Source organism: Parus major, chromosome 3 (genome assembly GCF_001522545.3).
Source record: "Parus major isolate Abel chromosome 3, Parus_major1.1, whole genome shotgun sequence".
NCBI classification, from domain to species: Eukaryota; Metazoa; Chordata; class Aves; order Passeriformes; family Paridae; genus Parus; species Parus major.
Genome location: NC_031770.1, coordinates 14,867,499 through 14,887,711, shown reverse-complemented (window position 1 = coordinate 14,887,711; position 20,213 = coordinate 14,867,499). Strand labels below are relative to the sequence as shown.

At 40.6% G+C, this 20,213-nt stretch overlaps 1 protein-coding gene across 1 annotated transcript in view; it reads left to right on the top strand.

Annotated features, from left to right (window-relative positions):
* ALK (ALK receptor tyrosine kinase) overlaps positions 1-20,213 on the top strand; it is a 224,651-nt gene that overhangs the window by 137,172 nt on the left and 67,266 nt on the right. Inside the window, exons 5-7 of the mRNA XM_033513265.1 lie at positions 9,740-9,871; positions 17,232-17,363; positions 18,298-18,398. Of these exons, the coding sequence (XP_033369156.1) occupies positions 9,740-9,871; positions 17,232-17,363; positions 18,298-18,398 (365 nt within the window). The remainder of the gene's footprint in view (positions 1-9,739; positions 9,872-17,231; positions 17,364-18,297; positions 18,399-20,213) is intronic.

Below are 20,213 nucleotides of genomic sequence, written 5' to 3'. Positions count from 1 at the left end.
GCGTGTCCTCCTAATTCTTTATTTTGTATAACAAATTGTTGAGCTGTTATAAAGGATTTGCCTGCCAGGAAGAGATACATTTGCATTTTATAAATAGATTTATCTAAAGTCAACAAGGTGTTATGCTTTGCTGAAACCTACCCAGCTGGGAGGAGCGTTTTGCATAATAACAGCAGTAGCAAGTTTGTGAGAATTTAATACCTGTACTGACAGTAATTAAGTGATTAATTAATGGCCAACTGAATCAGTGAAACAGGGGGAAAATGAGTTGGAAAAATCTTGAAGGAGAGCTTGCACCAAACAGAAAGCTTATTGACAAAGAAGAAATAAAAGGATATTTGGGGTAGGCATATGCTTTAAGGTGCTGAATTTTAAAATGAGAATTGCTAGGAAAATGACTGCTCATTCTGAGTAATTGTATAAAATCTCCTGAGAGTTGATTGCACAATTTATTCATTGAAGGGTAAAGGTCTTAGACAAAACCTAGAGTCAGAGAGAGAGGGAGAAGACATGGTTTGTCTCCTTGATCTGTCTTTATTCATAGCAATTGTTTGCCAAAATTCCTATCACTGTATTTAAAATAAGTTCAAAAGCCATTTTAATATTATTTAACTATTCCACTATTAGTCTAACTGTTCTGCTGTGGCTGGCAGCCCACAGACCTCTCAAGGGCATGGTTATTCTCTGTACTGATATTGGTCAACTCTCACAGTCCTCTCTGTATCTCCTTATACTTTTAGAAAATAATCTCACTTTCCGAGGCATTAATCAAAGGGTCTTTCAGCATGCCACAAGAGAGTAGAGAGTCTACCTGAAACCAGGTGGTAATGTTTGAATTGCAACATTATCCCTTCCATTTTTCCCTGATATCTTCAGTCTGTACCTTGGCTTTCACAGAGCTAATCACTTTGTCATTCACTGACATCAATTTTTTCAGTAAGCATTCCCAATTTTCATAAGTTTTGCGCACGTTCAAACATTTTAATAGCGGTCCTTGGGCAGAGATGTGGATTCCAGGAAGGAATCCTTCTCCAGGCTCGTTTTTGATGTTGAGGACCATTGACCTTCAGCAGCTTTGCTCCTGGGACAATGTCATTCAAGCGTAGCAAGGCCTTGAAGCACAGCCTGGAACACAAGTGCACAGAACTGTGCTGGCCCTCCATCCCTCTGGACTGGCTTCAGAGCACTGAGATGTTGGCAGTTGTTGGTGCATCCAGCTGGAAGAGTCGCCCGTGAGTCACTGCATCCACAACTTCCTGGTGTTCAGCGGTGTGTGGCGGTAGGGTGACACCGAGAGTTTCCTTTTGCTTCCCCAGAAATAAAAGCTGGAAGCATCCATGCACATGAAGGCTGTCCCAGTGGCAAACCTGTTGTGTGTAGCTACTGCTCTCCCTCGCAGCAAGTGTTCAGGTGCAATTTAATTTCGCTTATTATTTGTGGGTTTGAGGTATCGTTGCTCACTTGTCAAACAAAGTGGAAATCAGCTGCTTGATGACAACTTGTTGCCTTCCCACAATTGCAGAAGTTGGCACAGTGGAAAGGGGCACAACAGGAAACTTGCTTCCCCAGGCAAGCTCCTGCTTCCACCTGGAACAACAATTGGTCTTGCACTGTGGGGCAACTGCTTTGCACAGTAAGGGATTGGCTGTGGTGTGAGGATGAGTCCCTGCACTCTGCTGAGAGGAGCCACAAGTGCATGCTCAGGGTTGTGCTGATTTGTGATATTCTACCTGCCACCCCCAGCAACCCATCTGTAGTAAGGCAAAAACCTTAATTCTGCTGATAGCTAAAGCAGAGAGACTGCTTTAAAAAGTTACAGAAAGAGAATTGCATTTTAGAAATGAAAAATCTCATTCCTATCTAAAATACTGTTTGAATACAATTAAGTCTCATACCTTTATTTGTGTTTTTCGTGACCAGGCACATGAATATACCTCTCTTGTTAACTGGATTGGCAATGCTAAAAGAGACCTTGCTGAGATGCTGCTGTTGCAGGGTTGAGAGAGAGGTTATAGCTGACCTGTGTAGAATCAGCTCTTGATGAGCCATGGAAATATTCTCCAGTCTCTTCTTTTTCCTTGAATCTGGGTATCTTCAGTCCAACTGGTACAGGAAGCAGCAGGAGTCAGAGAGATTGTCTGGTTTGGGCAATTTACAGGCTCATTTATGTGATTGAAATTGCTTGACAAGTACCTCAGTTTCCTCATCTTTAAAATGTTATTGATGTTTGTGCTTATCTTGCTCTGCTCTTTTTAAAAACCAAGGATTGAAAAAAATCCACTGTGTATAGTGGCAGTGTTGGTTGTGCTTGGAACTGCAGAACTGGAAGAGGCAAAGATAACACTCACTTTAATAATTGAAAATGGATTTGAACTAAGCCTCCTAAGAAGCAAAAGGTGGAAAATTACATGTATTTCCTATCTGATCAGCTCTTACACTTTTTCCCCAAGAGGCACACATGAGGTTTGGAAGTGCAATTTCTATGTCTTTTCTCCAGCAGCCTTGTTTTATTTCACATTCAGTTCTGTGTCTGATGCTGAGGTAGGACCTGTGCTAAATCTGCTCCTGTTGTCTGTAAATAAGCTTAGAGATCTTAACCACCTCATGATTGTGTCAGCGCCCGCTGCACGCAGCAGGCAGCATTCATCCTTCAGCTAGCCAGCCATCAGTCTGCTGGTGTTTCCCATGGAAAAGATTGCTCCCTGATAAGAGCTGGTCTCCAAGCCCATTCTGACACAGAAAAGTCTGATGGGAATAGCAAAGGTAATAATAGGAGTTGGACATTTTTATTTTCCCTCTACAAGATATGAATTTTGAAGAATTCACAGGAAGTCACAGAGAAGAGTTTTTTGACTTTTGTTTCTGTGGAGGTTTTTTGTTGGTTTTTTTTTTTTTCTTTTAACCAGTTCCTTACTGTTAAAATATAGAGTATTCACTTGCTTTAGGAGAAATATGAAACCTAGCAGAGAGGGGTTTCTGTGTTTTTTTAATCTCACAAAGATGCAATGGTACCTAGAAAGATGCAATTGTACCCAAGAGAAAAGGGAAACAAACCGTAAATGCAACCTGATATTGAAACAAGACAATGAAAAGCAACCAGGAGAAATGAGATTTGGAATTTTAATAAAATCACTCTATCCCACTGGATTATTCTAAGTCAGAATGTTCATGCTTATGGATGAAAGCCTTAAAGATCTTCTGTGTTAGAAGAAATTTTAAAAAGGTCCAATGACTATGTATGCACAGCATTTCATATAATAAGTACTCTCCATCTCCTTTTGCCCTTTTCAATTTAGTAGATACCACAGAATACGTACGTATCACTGTATGATGGAAAATCACACTTTCATTATAAAGTTCACTGCTGCTGTTTACTTGTTTACTGTTATTTTTTGGATGTGCAGTTGGAGCTGCTATTAACTGGTAAATAATATGTGTTACCATGAGCCCCAAAAAAAAAAAAAAACCCAAAGAAGCAGCTACACTTTGTGCAAGATTAATAGGGGAAAACATTATCATGTCATTTACTGCACTCAATGATTTTTTGTTGTCTCAGGAACAATGAAGATCCTCAGCCAACTTTCCTAATTGAAAATTGAGAAAGTGTGAAATCCATCTAACTTTCTCTTTCCACATTCTTATTTCATTACAGTTTTTTAAGGAAGCTATTTTTCTCTGTAAATTCAGGGAAGATGCAACACACCAGCACTACTGTTGGGAAGTTATTCAGTCAAAAGGTAGGAAAAGCAACTAGACCTGGTCAAAAATATTTCTAAGAGAACACAGAAGGGCCTGGATAGTCTGAATGCTGCACAACTCTGGAGAGGGTTCTTGTTACTGAAATGTGGCAGTGAGCAAGTGCCAGCTCCTCAGGTGTGCTGAGAGCTCTCTTCTGTGTAAGCAATCCTGCTGGCATTAGGCAATGCTGAAGGAGCAGATGTTTAAAATTTGTATACTGAACACAGCATCCCTACTCTGAAGCAGCAGAGAGGGAAAGCACATTAGAACTGAGCTGGCTGAATTATTGGCATGAGTGCCTTCCAAAGCATAAGTTCCCTCTTACTCTTGAGTTTCCTACCCAACATTTTATTTTTGTCCTAATTCAAGTGTTTTCAAATTTCTGAGGTTTATGACAGTATTATTCACGTGTTAGAACCTCTAAAGTCAGTTTTCTAACCTAGAATTTTTTTAATCTTTTGTTCTGCAAGAATTTTGGACCTTTTTATTTTCTGGTTAGATACATTTTGAAATGCTGACATTGTCTTTGAGATGAAAATTCTGTCTCTACATTGCTCTAATGAGCAAGTTTTCTCTTCTTGTTGTAGCTAACTGTGGGAATGCTGCACCCTTAGTGTGCAGGGCAGGGGGTGCTCTCTCAGTGGGAAGTTATTTGCTGCCCTCTGTCCTGCCTTCATCAAAGGTGTGTTCATTTTATATTGTAAATTATTCAAGCTGCACTGTGAAGACAGAGTAAATAATTTCTTTACAGGTTTTTTTATGCCTGTTATCATAGCATCTTAGTTCCAACAAATGTTAATGAAGTGAACATCACAGAGCTCTTGTGATGACTTTATTCCCATTTATGTTTAGGAAGTGAAGTCAGAAGATAAAAGGCAGTTTATGTAACTGGAAAAATGGGTGAGCTTTCAGGCATTTACTACAAACATGGGCTGTTTTTTCTGCCTGTTGCAGGCAGTCTAATAAAAAAGAGAACACTTCCTCCTACAAATGCAGCTTCACTTGCAACCTTAGGCAATGACAGCAACAGTAACAATGCTGTTACAAATATTAAAGTTAGAAATTATGAAGTGTTGACCAATTTTGACTGTCTGGTTAGAAACATGGAATCCAGCCTTTCCTTCAAAGCATTTTTTGAAGACAATGTGTTTTCCAAGTATTTCTCTCACTGGTCTCATTTGCAGCTGCAACTACTCGGGTTCCTTGCTGATCTGGATACAGGTGTCCTGGGGTGGGTGGCTGGAAAATGAGAGCAGTATAGCTTGCTGTGAAAGTTGTGATTTATGTGATCTGCCCTGTATCATGTGGAGTTCAATGGCCATTTGCTAAGCATGGCTTCACTCCCCTCAAATATGAACTCACCTTTCATTTCTCTCACTTTCTTTCCTTCTTTATTTCATACCTTCCAAGTTCTCTAATGGTGAAAGTGTGAGTTTTAGTGACTTGTATCAATAGGAAATTTACTTTGTCCTGGAATATGGCTATCCTCAGCACAAGGGGAGCCAGCAGCCTTTAAATGTCTGTGCTGCTGGAGGACTGGAGATAAAGAGCGAGGAAATACGGAGCCATCAGAAATGGCAAGTCATGGAAAAATCAATAATCAGAAACTCCCCCAAATTCTCACTATTCTTTTATAGCTAGACAGCAAATATTCTGTTTTCACACAACCTTTCACTCCCCCATGCAGTTTTTGTAAATATCTGAGTCAAAGCTTTGGACTCAAGCCAAAGGAGGAGCAGGTGAAACTGAAAAGTTAATGACAAATACTTGTGACGCATCATCAACAAGTTTATACAATCCCAGATTTTTAGTGACTTTTAGTGGAGGGATAGTAAGCTGCAGCACTAACCCATTGGAAAACATCCTTTACGAGATATAATCAAATAGTAGGAAATTTTCTCTGTTTTGAGAGGTGATGCATATGGTTAGATAAACATGGTGGACTTCCATGGGTAGGTATTTTTTGCTACATATATGCAATTAAAAATGGACATTTTTCACATTGTGGGCATATGGGGTCTTGCCTTGAGAACCACTGAAATAAACTCAGCTCTGTACAGTGTCCTCAAGGACAGCCCAGAGAGAAGCTGCTTGCTGGTAAAATGTGACATTTATCCCAGATCTTTGGAATTTTTGCAGAGTACAAATGAGACAATTTTTAAATAGCAACCAAGCACTGTCTTATTAAGCTCTTCTGTTTTAATATGTGCTCAGCAGGAGTGCTTCACCTGACTGTGTTTGTCCCAAAAGCTTTTGGTAGAATTAAAAATTATGGTCTAAGAAGTTGAATGTAGCATGTGAAGGTATAATTATGTTCAGCTTCATTAAACCCTGCATGATAATTAGCAGCGTAGTCAGTTTGCCAGATAAGAGATATTTTTGTAGATGCCTCCAAGAATTTCTTCCATCCCACCTGACCAAGTGTGGTAGCAGGAAGGTGAAGTTTCCCATCTTGCAGTGCTCAAACACCACGATCTTTCTGGCCAGGATTCCTCAGAGACAGACTGCCAGAGCTTGCCAGCACACTGTGATTTGGCTGCTGGTCAGGGGACAGGGAACGAGTGAAGAGGAAACCCAAGTCAGAGAAAATCTGTTGAGATTGAAATACATCCCCTTGGGTCCCACTGTGCAAGCAGTAAGTTGCTGATCCTGCATAAGCTAAGCCACATGATTTTCCTCTTTCCATCCTGATATGGAAACCAGGTCCAAAAGCATGGGCTGTAAAGATCCCAGGCTGTCATTTGTGTCCAGGGTCTGGAACTGGATTTGAACACTGCCAGGACTGCACTGTGTTGAGAAGCAGAACCTGTGAGGTACCAATTCAGCACTAGTTCCCCAAGGAGTTGTTTCTACTTTCAATTTAGAGCCTGAAATGCCATTTATTTAGTGCTCCTGTTTAAATAATGATTTATAAGCCTCCAAGCCAGCCGTGGTACAGCTTAATTACTGCTGTAATTTATGGATGCCACTGGCTACATAAACACTGCTGTAAATATAAAGGATGTCTCCCACAAATTTTACTTTGATACTTATTTGATAACATTCATTTTCCTTTCCTAAGGTATTTTCTGTGTGTGAGTGGAGGCCACTTCACTCAGTGATCCAGGTCATTCTGGTTCACTTTGCCAGGAGTAATTGAGTCTGGGAACTGAAAAGATCAAACGTCTGTTTTTCTTGCAAAGTATTTTAATTAAAATTTGAGTTTCCTTGAGCTTGGATGCAAACATCTGCATTAAGTGGCCCATTAAAAGGATTATTTGTATTTGGGCTTTTTTTTGGTTATCTGTTTGTTTTACTAGTTAATCATCTTCTTTCTCCAATTCATTTTGCCTTTGTGCTCACAGTAAGCAAGCAAACAAGATGGGAATAAATCATGCACTGTAACAGAGCCCAGCCATTCCCTGGGCTGCAGCTTTGCTATTTGTGTTCTCTAACCTATACAAGGAGCACGTATATATTGCTCTAATGCAAATCTGAGCTAATTCAAGCCCCGTCTCCAAAGAGATGAATGAGCATGCAAATCTGCTGCTTTGTTTTGAAGAAATAGCTCCTGGAATTGCCTGATTCCCAGTTGCAACTGACATATTTCAAATACTACAGTCAGCTGGCTTCAGGAGATTTGTGCCCCTAGGCTGCAACAACAAACACCTGGGAAGACAAGTAGGTTCTCTTGAATGCCTTGGTTCCATTATAATTAGTGTTAATGCAGTTGTGTGCTTGGAAAAGTGAGTGCCTTTAAAAAGTTATAATGAATTGAGTAAACAGAGCAACCCCATTGCCTACAATAACCACTCCTCTGAACCTCTGTGTATCTCTGCAGCTGCTGAAGTAAAACACGAACATTGCTGAAAAGATGGCAGATAAACTGAGTGGGACATGAAAGCTGGTGCTGAACATGGGGCTCAAAACCATCTGTGGGATAATTCAGAGAGACAAGAGTACTCTGAATTTCAGTAGAACTTCAGGATCTCTTAAGAGTGTGATGATGTTGCTAATTCACGGATGTGCTCTGGGGCTATATCTCCTAACTTTTCTTCAGGTGGTACTTCCAACAACAGGGTGGTGTTCGGGCTAATTGCACACCCCTAGGAGAAGGGATCACCTACTGAGTTACCAGAGTCCCTTCTTACATCTTTGTGGTGCCCATTTGCACACTGACCTGAGCCCCAAGTGTCTGGTTTGTGCCATGTGAAGAGCTTTTCACCTCACATAGGGAAGGCTCTCAGCGCTCTCAGAGGGTTCATTTTCTGTAGGAAGTTCAGCAAAGCCAAGAGCGATACCATCTCACTGCCTAAACTCCCTCACCAAGGAGCCCACAGAAAATGTCAGCAGCCAGCTCCAACTTACTTGGTCTATTTTTCCTTCAAAGCTTCTTTTCTGTAGTCATGTCTTGACCTGGACTGGAATACAAGGGTGGTGTGCAGCCTATATGTGGCAAGCCAGAATTGCTTTAAGGAAGAGAAAAAAATCGACCTGACAATAACACAGAGCACCCTTTTCAGGATCTGTCATCCTTTATTAATAAAGTTTGGCATGTATTCCCCCCACTCCTGAATGATTTGCACCATAAAATAAGCTGGAAGAGAAATAGTGGTTGTTTTCCTACATGCTTCATTAATTTTTCGTTTTGGCAGGCAATATAAATAAAAATATCAAGTGCACATCTAATTGAATCGCCAGTGATTTCCAACTCCCTGTAGTACCAGAGAACATGATGTAGCTGCACTGTTTAGTGAGCATGGATGAGTTAGGCAAACAATGGCTCTCTCTGCCCAGAGGCTTTGGTTTAATCTGGAGCATTTACCCATTTAATATGAGACAGGGCAGTTATTGCTGCAATGGGGAATTCACAGCACACATCTCTTTGTTCTTCCAGACTTGTCTTCCAGCAGTGACTGGAAGCATGTCTTGGCAGATTCAGGAAGGTGTCCTGAACTGCAGAGGACTGCATCCACACTCAGATTTTTGTGGAAGGAGCTCTGGCATTTTTGAAGCTTAGACTCATCCATACACACTGACTTCAGGATATTACTGAATTAATTGCCTCATTCAGGCATCTAATGTAGAGCATGTGCCTCTTAAAAAAAAAGAAAAAAATTAAAAAAAGAAGGCCTTGTCCTTGGTATCATCACAAAGGACTTGGGACAAGAGAATTCCTACAGTAAGGAAAATTATACCTGTTAGGCTACTTGATATCTGACTTCTCAGCTGTCAAGGGAATCAAGTGCCTCCAGAAAAGGATGGTTCTTAGGCAAAATTACTCAGGATAATTTCTGAGTGGATGATACTGACCTCTAATTGTAATGTTTGGTGACCCATTTCATAATAGATATCTCTTTTGCACATTGCTGGATGTCTTTTGCTGCTTAGCACAGATAAAATGAACTGGTGACTCTTGGTAGATGTAGTCTGCTGTGGGCTTCCTGACTCAAGGGAGGGCAGTATGCAGCAGCAGGAGTAGGCATGGAAGAGAAATAAAATTACAAGTAGAGATTGAACTGTTTTCTCTCCTGCAGAAAATATGACAACACAATGCACCCAAAGCAAAGGTAATGCATGTTGCCAGGAGAGCATTATGAAAGCTGGTGCTCTTTCTAGGTCCTGTAGCCATGTTACTCCTGAGTTAGACAGAGAGGATATCAGCCTTCAGGACTGTCAGTGCAGCAGTAAATTCACACACAATTAAAAACCTAAAGTGTATTGTGTTGTTCTTGAGAAGTAACCGAGCAGGCTGCAGAATTTAAGCCCTCCAGAGGTCAAGGCTGCCTTCCATATTATAGCACCAGAAAGGCCTGGTGAACTGAAATTCTGTATTAGGTGGACCATTAGACATTTGACAAAATTAAATAGGTCAGAAAAACAACTAGCAAGTAAGTATTGAATTGAGATTTTACAAGGTACTCATCCTTTCAGTGTTATGTACAATGCTATGACCTGTTGGTTGAAAGGAAGGCAATTTGGTTATCTGAAGTGTTTCTGTTGTTTTTTTCTTATTCTCTAGGATCTGCTTCTCTCTCAAAGATGGCTCTGGAGGGTTCCTTCAGCTGCTGGAATGGAACAGTGATCAGGCTGGGGCAGGCGTGTGACTTCATCCAGGACTGCGCTGAGGGAGAAGATGAGGGAGATATGTGCAGTGAGTAAATCCTAACCCCCAGGTTGTACCTTCCTTTTCCACAAGAATTGATTGGTTTGACTTTAATGTCTGAGACTTTAGCACTAACAGATTCATTTGGTGCTATCAAAAGATCTGTGTCCCCCAAAACAGATGCTGTTTCTCTGGGTGTCTGCCTGGAGTGCACCATTTGATATTTCTGGGCTCACTTCCATCAGTTCTGCAGCAGCTTCTTAACATGCTCTCAGTGCTTCATCACTTCCAGTGTCCTGATCAAAAATGCAAAGGAAGTATAGCCTGAATAGCTAGATGCCTTACAGAATTATGAAATGTGCAGTTGGCTAGAGCCTTTAATCAAAATGCAGTACAGCATGTGGCAGAGGGGGAGAGGAAAGAGAAAACTTCTAAGATGAAAAATGAGTAGAGCCAGTAGCTTGTCTTTGACCAACTCCTGTGTCTTTGTAATTCCTCTGGTTTTCTACCCTCTCTTCAGGAGTCAATAGTCCAATAACATACAGCAGAAGATAGATAGCAGCCTGAGTTTTCTCAGAACTTGTTGTGCCTGAGTACTTTCAAAAATGTGCTGTGGAACTCAGATACCTTAGGATCTTCCTTTAACTATCCTGAGGGTGCCTTATCACTTTTTCTGTACCTCTGTACATTCTGCCTCCAGTATCCTCCCATCAGCCAGCCTATAAATAGGTAGAAGTGGTGGGTTTTCAGCTGTATGGTTTTCTACAGGGCAAATATATCAAGAAAAATAAATATTGAGAGTTCATTATTCAAAGTGTTTGTGCCACAGCTGATATAGCCTGTGGGCTGTTACAATAGAATTGTGTTGATGTGATATGTAAAAAACAGGTTTGCTGTTTCTAGCAAGAACTTAATACGAGTAGTGATATATAACTTCTAGCGGATTTCACTTCTTTTTTGCTAATAAAGAAATAAAATGCAGACTTTATTGGTGTGGAGAACATTGGTTTGACCTGGGATCATCTAGGAAACTAGTTAAAAGCTTGAAATTACATGCTTCTCCATCATTTTAGACATTGTTACAATTTGAAATTATATTCTTTAATGACACACTCAGTGGACATTAAATTCACAGGAACAATGTCAGCACTGTGGACTTGCAGCTTCTTAGAACCAATAATGCTTCATATTAGTAACATTAAAACCTTATTTCCATCTAAGACCTTTAAAATAGAACTCTAAAACCTCATAATGGCATTTCTATTGTGTTCTACTCTATAATTAAATAAGGTTGAATGCATTTTCATTTCATTGGAAGTAGAGAAACATTATTTACCCTCAACTGTATGTTCAGACACACTCTGGTGCCTGTGTGCCATAAATGGCTCTGCCTTGTGGGAGTAATCCTGTCTGTGCCAGGGAAAGAGCAGAGTTCACAAGGTGGAGCTGTACTGATCATGGATGCAAGCTAAATACCACCATGGGATGGGGCAGGCCTAGAGGAACATGCTTGCCTGTTATTTTCAGATATTGCTTGCACTTGTGGCAGGTTTGTTTTTCATATTCATGTATCAGGAGGGTGGCTCTACTTTTGCCCCTTGCTGCCACCCTGTACCCCATGGTGAGCCCAGTGGAAAAGCATCCAATGCCTCTCTGGCATATGTTACCCACAAGTCTTGGTTTGGTTGTCTTTTCTCCCTCCATTCATCTGTTTTCACAAGGCAATATGGCACTTGCAGCTGTGCTGGCAAAGGAATGTACTGAGAATGTAAGTGAGAAAATGTAAAAAACAGAAAACATTTAGCCAGCTGTTTAGCAGAGCATGACTCCCAGCTTAAGGAGACCAAATGGCTTGCATTCACCCATAGGTACTGGAAATGAGAGATCTTACTTCCAGCCAAAAGGTCCAAAAATCACTGTCTTCCACTCAAGTAATAAAAAAGCATGGCTTGCCTGAGCAAGAGCCCAGGCTGTGCATATTCCTGCTTATCCACCTACAAGCCTCCTCAGTTCTATGGCAGATCCTTCTGCTTTTGCTTCTTTACAGTGCTGAATATTGTTGGCATAAGGTTTCTTACACAAAACAGAGAAGTGATCTAATGTTTGAGGTGTCACATATATCTGCATGGCAGCCTAACACAAAACATATGTCATCTTTCAGCATTTTAGTTGTCATTTTACTCCTGAGCAACATGGATATTTTCATCTGCTTTGTGCAAGTGTGGTAAAAAGTGATTCAGATTTATCAACCAGAGAAAAGGGTTTCCCAAATGGTTCTGCTTACACAAAAGAGCTGTCAGAAAAAGATGAGCTATGCTCAAAACTGAGGCGAGAGATTTTAAAAATGCCATTATCAAAGGCTTCTCTCTTTGAGCTTCAAGGAGGTGTTTTTCGCCTTTCACAGTCTTTTAGCTTTACAAGTACTAATTGGTTTTTTTATTATTTTAATTTTTTTCCCTAATAATTTTAATTTTGTTCCTATCTCAGCTGGAAAAGATCTCTCTATAGCCTGCTGTTTGCTAACACCTCTTATTAATGACCAATGAAACGTCATGGTGCTTGTTCTGCTTTGCAACCAATTAGTCTGTGTAGGAATTGTAAAATCAGAGAGGGATGACCCCTAGAGAAAAGCATGTTGCTGTTTGAGTCATAATCAGATTTTCTTGCAGGAGTAAAAGACAGCTTCAAAGAGGCAGATGCGGGATGAGATGCGCACTGCGCGTGTGTGTTGACCTGGGATCAGACATATGGATCACCAGCCTGATGGAAGTGCCACACTAGAAATTACTTTGCAGAGCACACATTCAGGCACACATTAATACTTCAGGTAGCACTGGTAGTGTGGCTCTGCTAGTAAATTCATGCCTTTCCAGGTACAGGAACTACACGTGCCAGCCACCATGGCAGGCTTTGACTCTTGGTTTCTGCTGAGTTCATAAATTGAAAGACAGATTCCTCTATAAAAGTACTTTTTAAGATGGTGTAATAGCTGGAGCTGGGTGCCTCCAAAGAGGGACCTTGAACAAAGAGTTTATTATACTCAAACAATCTAAAGTTCCCAGCCTTTATGCAACTGTTTGAACCAGTTGTCCCCTATATGAAGCTCTGGGAGCTCTTCCCATTCTTCATTGTGTACCTTGCTTGCCTCTAGGTAGGATGTTTCTTATTTCTAAGGTTGCAGCTTCTGTTAGTGAATTTCTTATCTTCTGTCTTGAACCAGCTCTAGGGTTTTCTCATATTTGACTGAGTGGAAAGTTCAGCATATCTGGTGAAAGTTCACAGCTTGTGCCTTAGGCATCAGCAAACTTATCTATTAATGCTAAGCAGCAAATTCTATATAAGTAGTTTACCAAATCACTCAACATATGGATAGAACTTAATGCAGAAAACCCCAACATACTTTCTCTTATTGTAGTACTCACATGTTACATACTTTGTGTGGTACAAGACAGACATGAAAACTCAAATTATTTACTAACACAGATGGGCAGGGCTCTGTTTTACAGAAAGGTTGAATTTGTTTTAGCAGTTTTGTACTTCTCTTTTTAGTTAACAGTATCTGGGATTTTGGTTCAATAATCTTTCATTGCAGGGCAGCAAGTCAGGGCAAAAGTTAAAACTTTACTGAGAAGGAATACATATAATTCTGACTAGTCCAAAACTATTACACTTTCTGTGACAAATTCACAAAAAACTATTCATTCTTGGAAAATATTGGTTTATCAGACCAAGCACGCTAGATAAGTAATGGATATATTTTAAAAATGTAACATTTTAAATAATGGAGGTGACAGTAGTATATTTATTATTTAGCAACCCAGAAATTATAGGATTCACTTAGGACACAATTAAACCAGGACTGCTTTTTCTGTGAATTTGAACCCATATTTTTTATTCCCATAGAGGGATAGAGGGACCAAGCTTGTGGTCTGGAGTTCTGGTCTAGTTCAGGAGAAAATGGTTAACCAAGTCTCTCATGAGGTTGCACTTCCATATTATATGAATTTTAGCCGGAACAGGAAGTAATGTCCTCTTTATCTTTCAAATAAATCTCATAACCATTGGGTTATAGGGTAATTTTCACTCTGCTTCATTGAATATTTAAGGATGTTAAACACCTTAGCAGGTGAGATTAGAAAGACAAGAGTCTGATTCTGAAAGGAGGGGCTCAGGATGTGCTGTGTGGCTGGAGGACTGCAGGCACACATCAGTCAAAAGGCAGCTAGAATAGGAACCTATAAAGTTTCATTTTCTGATAACACAGATGAGTGGCCAAAACAGCATTGATAATCAGTTCTATAGGGGCCAGCTTGCTTTCCAGGCAAAAATGTGTGAAGAAATTGTGGGATTCGTTTTTATCCAGATACAGCCCAGCAGAGTCTTCCTGCAAGCAAAATGATGAAGCAGCAAACTGTTGCCACGCCATGCTACGCTCTTAAGGTTCCTGTCTTGCATACACTAATCCTTCTCCTTCTTTCTTTATCAAAAGCTGTACTTACAGAAACAAATTCTAACCTCTGGCAGTTTTGAGCTCAGCAAAGCCATCTGCCATTAAAGGATAACTCTGCTGACTGTTGAAAAGTATTTTCTCTTTTTATGCTTCATTTCTGGTAGAATTTGGCTGGCCAGCTTTGCTAGCATAGAAGCAATCATTGAAACAAACTCATGTTTAAGATTCATGTGATTCTTTAAATTGAGTAGCTGAACTGTTTGGCTTCTGAGATTTCCTCTTAAACTTGATAAAGGTCCATACATACAGAGTAGTCTTTAACGTTTTTGTTCTTTATAATACCAGTTTGGAATTTCACCCAGAGGTTTAAACTGTAGTATCTGGCTGATTTACACCTAGTTTGGAAGCAAGAGATGACTCCATCTGCTTCATAAATTATATCAGTTACTAATTCTCTTGCTATTAATGGATGAACAAACTGAGTTAAAGAAAAAGAACTTACTTAGGTTTTTCTTCAAAGGTATTTAATTCTGAAGGCTTGAACATATTTGGTTAAGAACAAGTTTAACATCTGACAGCTTTTCCCTACTTCCTTACCCACATAAAAGAACATTTACATTCTTGTTTACATTACTCTTACATTCTCAGAGTGCTTCAGTTTTACTGGACTACTCTGTTATCCATCTTTTACCCACAAGTTGTATCTTAATCTTACCAAGGCCTAAATCTTCTGAGGTTTCTGTCAATGGTATTAATACCCAAAATGGCAGGCTTCAGTAGAAGTAATCCCTGCCCCCTCATTTCCTTGATTTTCCTACAAAGTCAGACCAGCTTGCCCTCATCAGTGCAGTGTCTGTGCTAATGTGAGTTTCAATCACAAACACATGAAATGGAGAAGAGCAGGTTGGAGAGAAGTGGTAGCCAAAGAGGTCTCTGTGGAGTACCAACACATGGAGTCACAGGTGCTGTACATATTCAAGGTAAGAAAGAGCAGCAAAGAAAATGCATCCAGGGCATGAGACATCTGAAAACTCATAAAACATTAATTTGGGAAAAGGGAATGAAATATTCTGTGAAAGTAATAGCTTCTTATTTATGCCTTTACTTGTTCATCGACAGTGAGCTTTTCCTGGCCTTCAGGCAGGGATTGCTACTTAGATGACTCCTCCTGCTGCTCTGGCTTGTTTACATCATCCTAGATAGCAAATGGCCATGACATGAATTCAGTTGGACACCGAGCCAAGATGTTTCAGTGGGAATTCAGGGCACGTTATAATTTGTCATTTTCTTTGTATCCCAGCCTCAGGCTGCACAATGAAACATAATCAAGTTCTGCAGAGGGGTGAAACACAGGGAAGTAACTCTGTGAGTAACAGCTTCACATTTAAAGACCAGACTGAATGAATTTAGGGATTTTTAAAAGGGAAAACTTGAAAAAGCTCTAACTTCAGTGCATGTTTTGATTTTTTCATTATAGGTTTAGATGCTTGCACAAAATACCACTAAAATGTGGCTCTTGCCTCAATGCTAGGTCCAAAACTAGCCCTACTAAAAAGCTAGAGATAGAGGATTTTTTTTCCTTTCCCTCTGACAAGTGAGTTGTGATTCAGGGTCCCAGAAAATTAAATGTTTGTGGTCTAGATGCTGCAGTTGTGTTCCATGGTTGTTTTCTCTGGGTACACCAAGGACCACATGCCTGTGCCATTGACAGTCAATTGCCTTTTGAGGTGTGTGAGTCAAAGCTGGGGCCCTGTGAGCAGGTATTTTATTGATCTGCAATCTCAGCCAGGGTACTTAAACATTTTGAATGATCTGGAGCTTGAATACTGGTGCCTCATTATTTGACAGAAACTTTATAGATATATAATTTCAGGGGGGAAAGAAATTAATAATCACAACAAAATATATGTTCAAGAGCCTCCTCTTCTCATAGAGGAACTAATGGAATTACTTGTATCACTTGACCAGAAGATTCTCTTGCTTTAGAAGTTGTGGTCTATCCTACTGTGTGTAAGTGAAGAAATTTTTATTCTGATTTTATCAAGCAGCTAAAAGTAAAAATAAAATTAAAAAATCCTGGATATGTGTTTGCAGATGAAATTTTATTTTTATCTTACAATTTTAAACAGATTTCATGTATCATCCTCCTCTCTTGGAGCAAAAGGAACAATACTTTGCACCCTTTGTAAGAAGAACTTGCAGCTGTAGGTAGAGCAGTAAATGGAAGGCATGAGATTGCCTCCTTTGAATGAGACTACTATTGCTTTAAAACTGGCAAATTTCAAAGTAAAAAGCTAATGGAGCTCTATTGTTTGGAGCTGGAAACTGAAATCCTAAGCTAGTGACAGAATGAGCAGGCTTCAAAGCCTCAAAGGATGGATTGAAATAAACTATCCTCTTTTCAGCCATTCATCTCATGGAAAAAACTCCCAGGTGAAAAAACTGAGGCACAAAAGGGTTCAGTGCTTTACCTGAGGCCACATCAGTGCTTACAGAGAGATCACATTGCTGAGCTGGGCTGAGTAGAAACCCGGGCTTTAAGGCAGGGAATCTTGTAGGGAATTTTTTCCTCTCCAAGATTCCCTCTGTGTGGCTGCAGAAGCAGTGATTAGGAAAGTCATCTCCGAGATGTAACCTTGAGCGAGCTGACACCTGCAGAGCTGGGAGCCCGGGTATTTAGGAGACCCCAAGGTGTGTAGTGAGATGTGTCCTCTCACTCAGGTTTGTCAAGGTGGGTGGGGAGTCACCCAGCCACAGTCTGGGGGTTGTTTCCCCCTGCTCCTCCCTCCCCCTGGTCAGGCACGAACAGATTCCACACAAAAGCCCTGAGGAGCTGGGAGTACACACATGCCCCGAGAAAACCCGGCTGAAATAGTCACTGCAGCTCCTGTGTGAGGCCAGGAGCTGCCTTCTCAGCTCACCTAGCTTCTTCTGTCTGTGTGTCTTTCCCTCTTGCAGGAAAGCTTCCCTCTGGCTTTTACTGTTCCTTTGAAGAAGGGGATTGTGGCTGGATGCCAGGCTCCTCTGCATCCCACCCTTCTCCATGGCGGATTGGCAGCCCGGAACACAACCGTTTCCCTTCCATAGAAGGTGTGTGAGAGTAAACAGTAAGTGTAGAGCATAAACAACAGTGTGCAAAAATGATGGGTGGTGAGGAGAGGGAATGAAACACGAGGCAAGTTTTCCTGTGTACTTACATATTCAGCCTCCAGTGAAACAAATCCCAACTTTCTACTCTCAAATGCAATTTTTCCACACTAAGTGCTTTGAGCAATAGACTGTCCTGCTCCCTTTCTGTCTTGAGGGTACAAAGTGGTACCTCAGTCTCCACCACTGACACCTGATACAGATCTTGACCCCTTCTAAAAAAATTCATACCAAATGTTCATCTGCCTGACCCTCTACCATACTGATCCATTTTTAGCTTTCTGATTTTCTTATTTACTTTCTCCATTTTTCTGTACTGCTGTTTTTTTCCCCTGCTCACATCCTAATTTTTCTTCTCTTTGCTTCATGATCCCTTGAGTTGCACTTTAATGTACAACTACTATTACTTGGTTCTCCTACCTAAATGCTAGTCATTTCTAACCCTTCTCATACAAACACTTGAAGTTGGTTTTTTCAGTTCTCTTTTGAGAGAAAACCCAATACTGCCCTTGTTCCTCCTGTTTACAACAAATTATTCAAGAAGCAAAGAGTTACAGCTGTACTTTTGTTTGGGTTTGGTCAAGATAAATTCTTTTCTTCCAAGTTACTTTTTGTTCATAAAAGATACACTTTATTATTTGCCCCTGCAAGGAGGATGGATTTGAAGTCATGGAGCAACAGAAGGTAGCAGTGGGGTAAGGTACACAGATTAGTTAGGTAAGTGAAGCTGCATCCCTAAAAGATGGAAAAAGCCTTCTGCTCCCTGGAATTCTGCCATGGTAGGAGCCAGCTAACATAGGCTTGGGGCAGGTTTCACAAATCCTGAAACGCAAAGGTGAGTGCTGCAGTTTGACCTTCTTCCTTCTCTTTCATCCAGGTTGTGCACTCCTCCTTAACACCAGCAAGGCACCAGCAGTAGCAAAGACTGTCATGACCAGCACAGCATTTCCAGCTCCTTTGAGGAACTCTCCCTGTGAGGCAAGTCATAATGTTTTCTTTTCTTGTGCAATTTACAGAGCTCTTTCTGTGTGTTTGACTCAGGTTTTCAAATGTAGGTACTAGGTCAGTAGCAAGGCAACCACTACTTCTGATTTTATTTTCTTTAAAATATACCTATTTATGCCCACTGTGCAGGGGAAAAATATGGTTATCTGCTTGAATGCCACAAAATATGCTTTGAAAAACCTATCATATCCTGTCCTCATTGCATCACATGATGTGTTACAGTCTTCATAATTAGGTGTGCATTCTGTAAGAGAAGGGCAGCCAGCCTTACATAAACACAGAGAGGAGGAATCTTACTGTGTGAACAAGCATTATATTTGCAACATCCAACACAGAACAGGCTTCAGGACTGCCCCTGAGCCATTCAGAAAAGGCAGTGCATGCTTTCTCTAGCACAGCTGGGATTTGGGCTGGCAGCTCTTCACACTGCTGCACTTCAAACCTACCAGTCCTCGTGTAGGCCTCCTTCATAGGAGTGCTGAAGTTAGCAGCAGCAGAGAGAAATTAATCCAGCATGGAGCCAGGTTCATATTCAAGCAGAAAAGCTATTGATAGTCATAAGACATCAGCTTATGCAAGTACATCAAGGCTTGCCAGACAACCTTGCTCGTGGTTCTCATTTCTGAGTCAGTTGTATTTAACCCTTAAAGTGCACCTTCAGAATGCTGACCTGTCTGCATCTTCTTATTCTGTATCTTCACAGGCTGTAGAATCATTGGTAAGATTTATTTCTGACTTATGGCCTTGAACCACACCTAGTGAGTTAAAGCATTTCACATCTTCATGGTCACTCAGAAATCTCACATTAGCTTCTGGATCCTGGAGCAGAGGGATTTAGGAAAACTGATACTAACAAAGTGCAGCTGTTTGTTGGTTGAGCACTGAACAGACAAAAGAATCTGTTCCAGTGATCTTAAAATGCAGAAAGAACAAGAGGGGATGTGCTGGAAAGTTCTCAGGAATGAAACTACACAGAAGAAGGTGTTTCTTTTCCTTAAAGTTTGGTTTGTTTTACTTCTGTTGGATATCTCTGTTCATACAGCAAAGCGCCTCTGGTTTTTCTCTCTTGATATATTCATGTTCTCTCTCTTTGAAATATATTCTACCTTGTTTTTCCTCCCATCTGTGACAAAGGCGTATGCAGGTTCTGAATATTTTAAGACCTTGCTCTGCCATGGACCAGCAAGAGCGAGTGTTTTTCATAATCCACCTGACACAGGAATCACAGTGAATGATTTCCCAATATCTGTGTATTTTTTTTCTTGTGTATACAACACTGCAAATAATTAAACTTGCCTTCAGGGGAGAGGCTGCCGTGTATTTCATCTGCTCACATGCCATCCCACCTCCGTCACTCCCCTTGGCACTCAAAAGGCATCCGGACGCATCCAGCATTGCAGCTGTCGGTAATAAAGAGTGAAGGGGTTTTGGCAAGGGTTTTGTCTCTTGCCTTTTCATATAGTGTAAAAGCTTCTCTTCTCAGTGGGTCCCTGGTGGCTTCAAATTCTATTTTACTGGAACAATCTGTCTGTGCACAGAATAATTTAATTCCACTTCTCAACACAACAGAAGAGGAGAAAGGAGATATGCCTCCCTATGCACTTATTTCTCCAACAGGTGCCAACAAACTTCCTAATAGTGAAATTATAGTCAGAAAAGAGGTTGTGAAAATACTATAATTCTGTCCTGTATTTATTCACCTTCAGCCACTTCTTGATTGAACTGGCTCAAGTTCAGGCACTAAAAGATGAGTTTTCTTTTACCTGTCACTGCTGACAGCTTTACCTG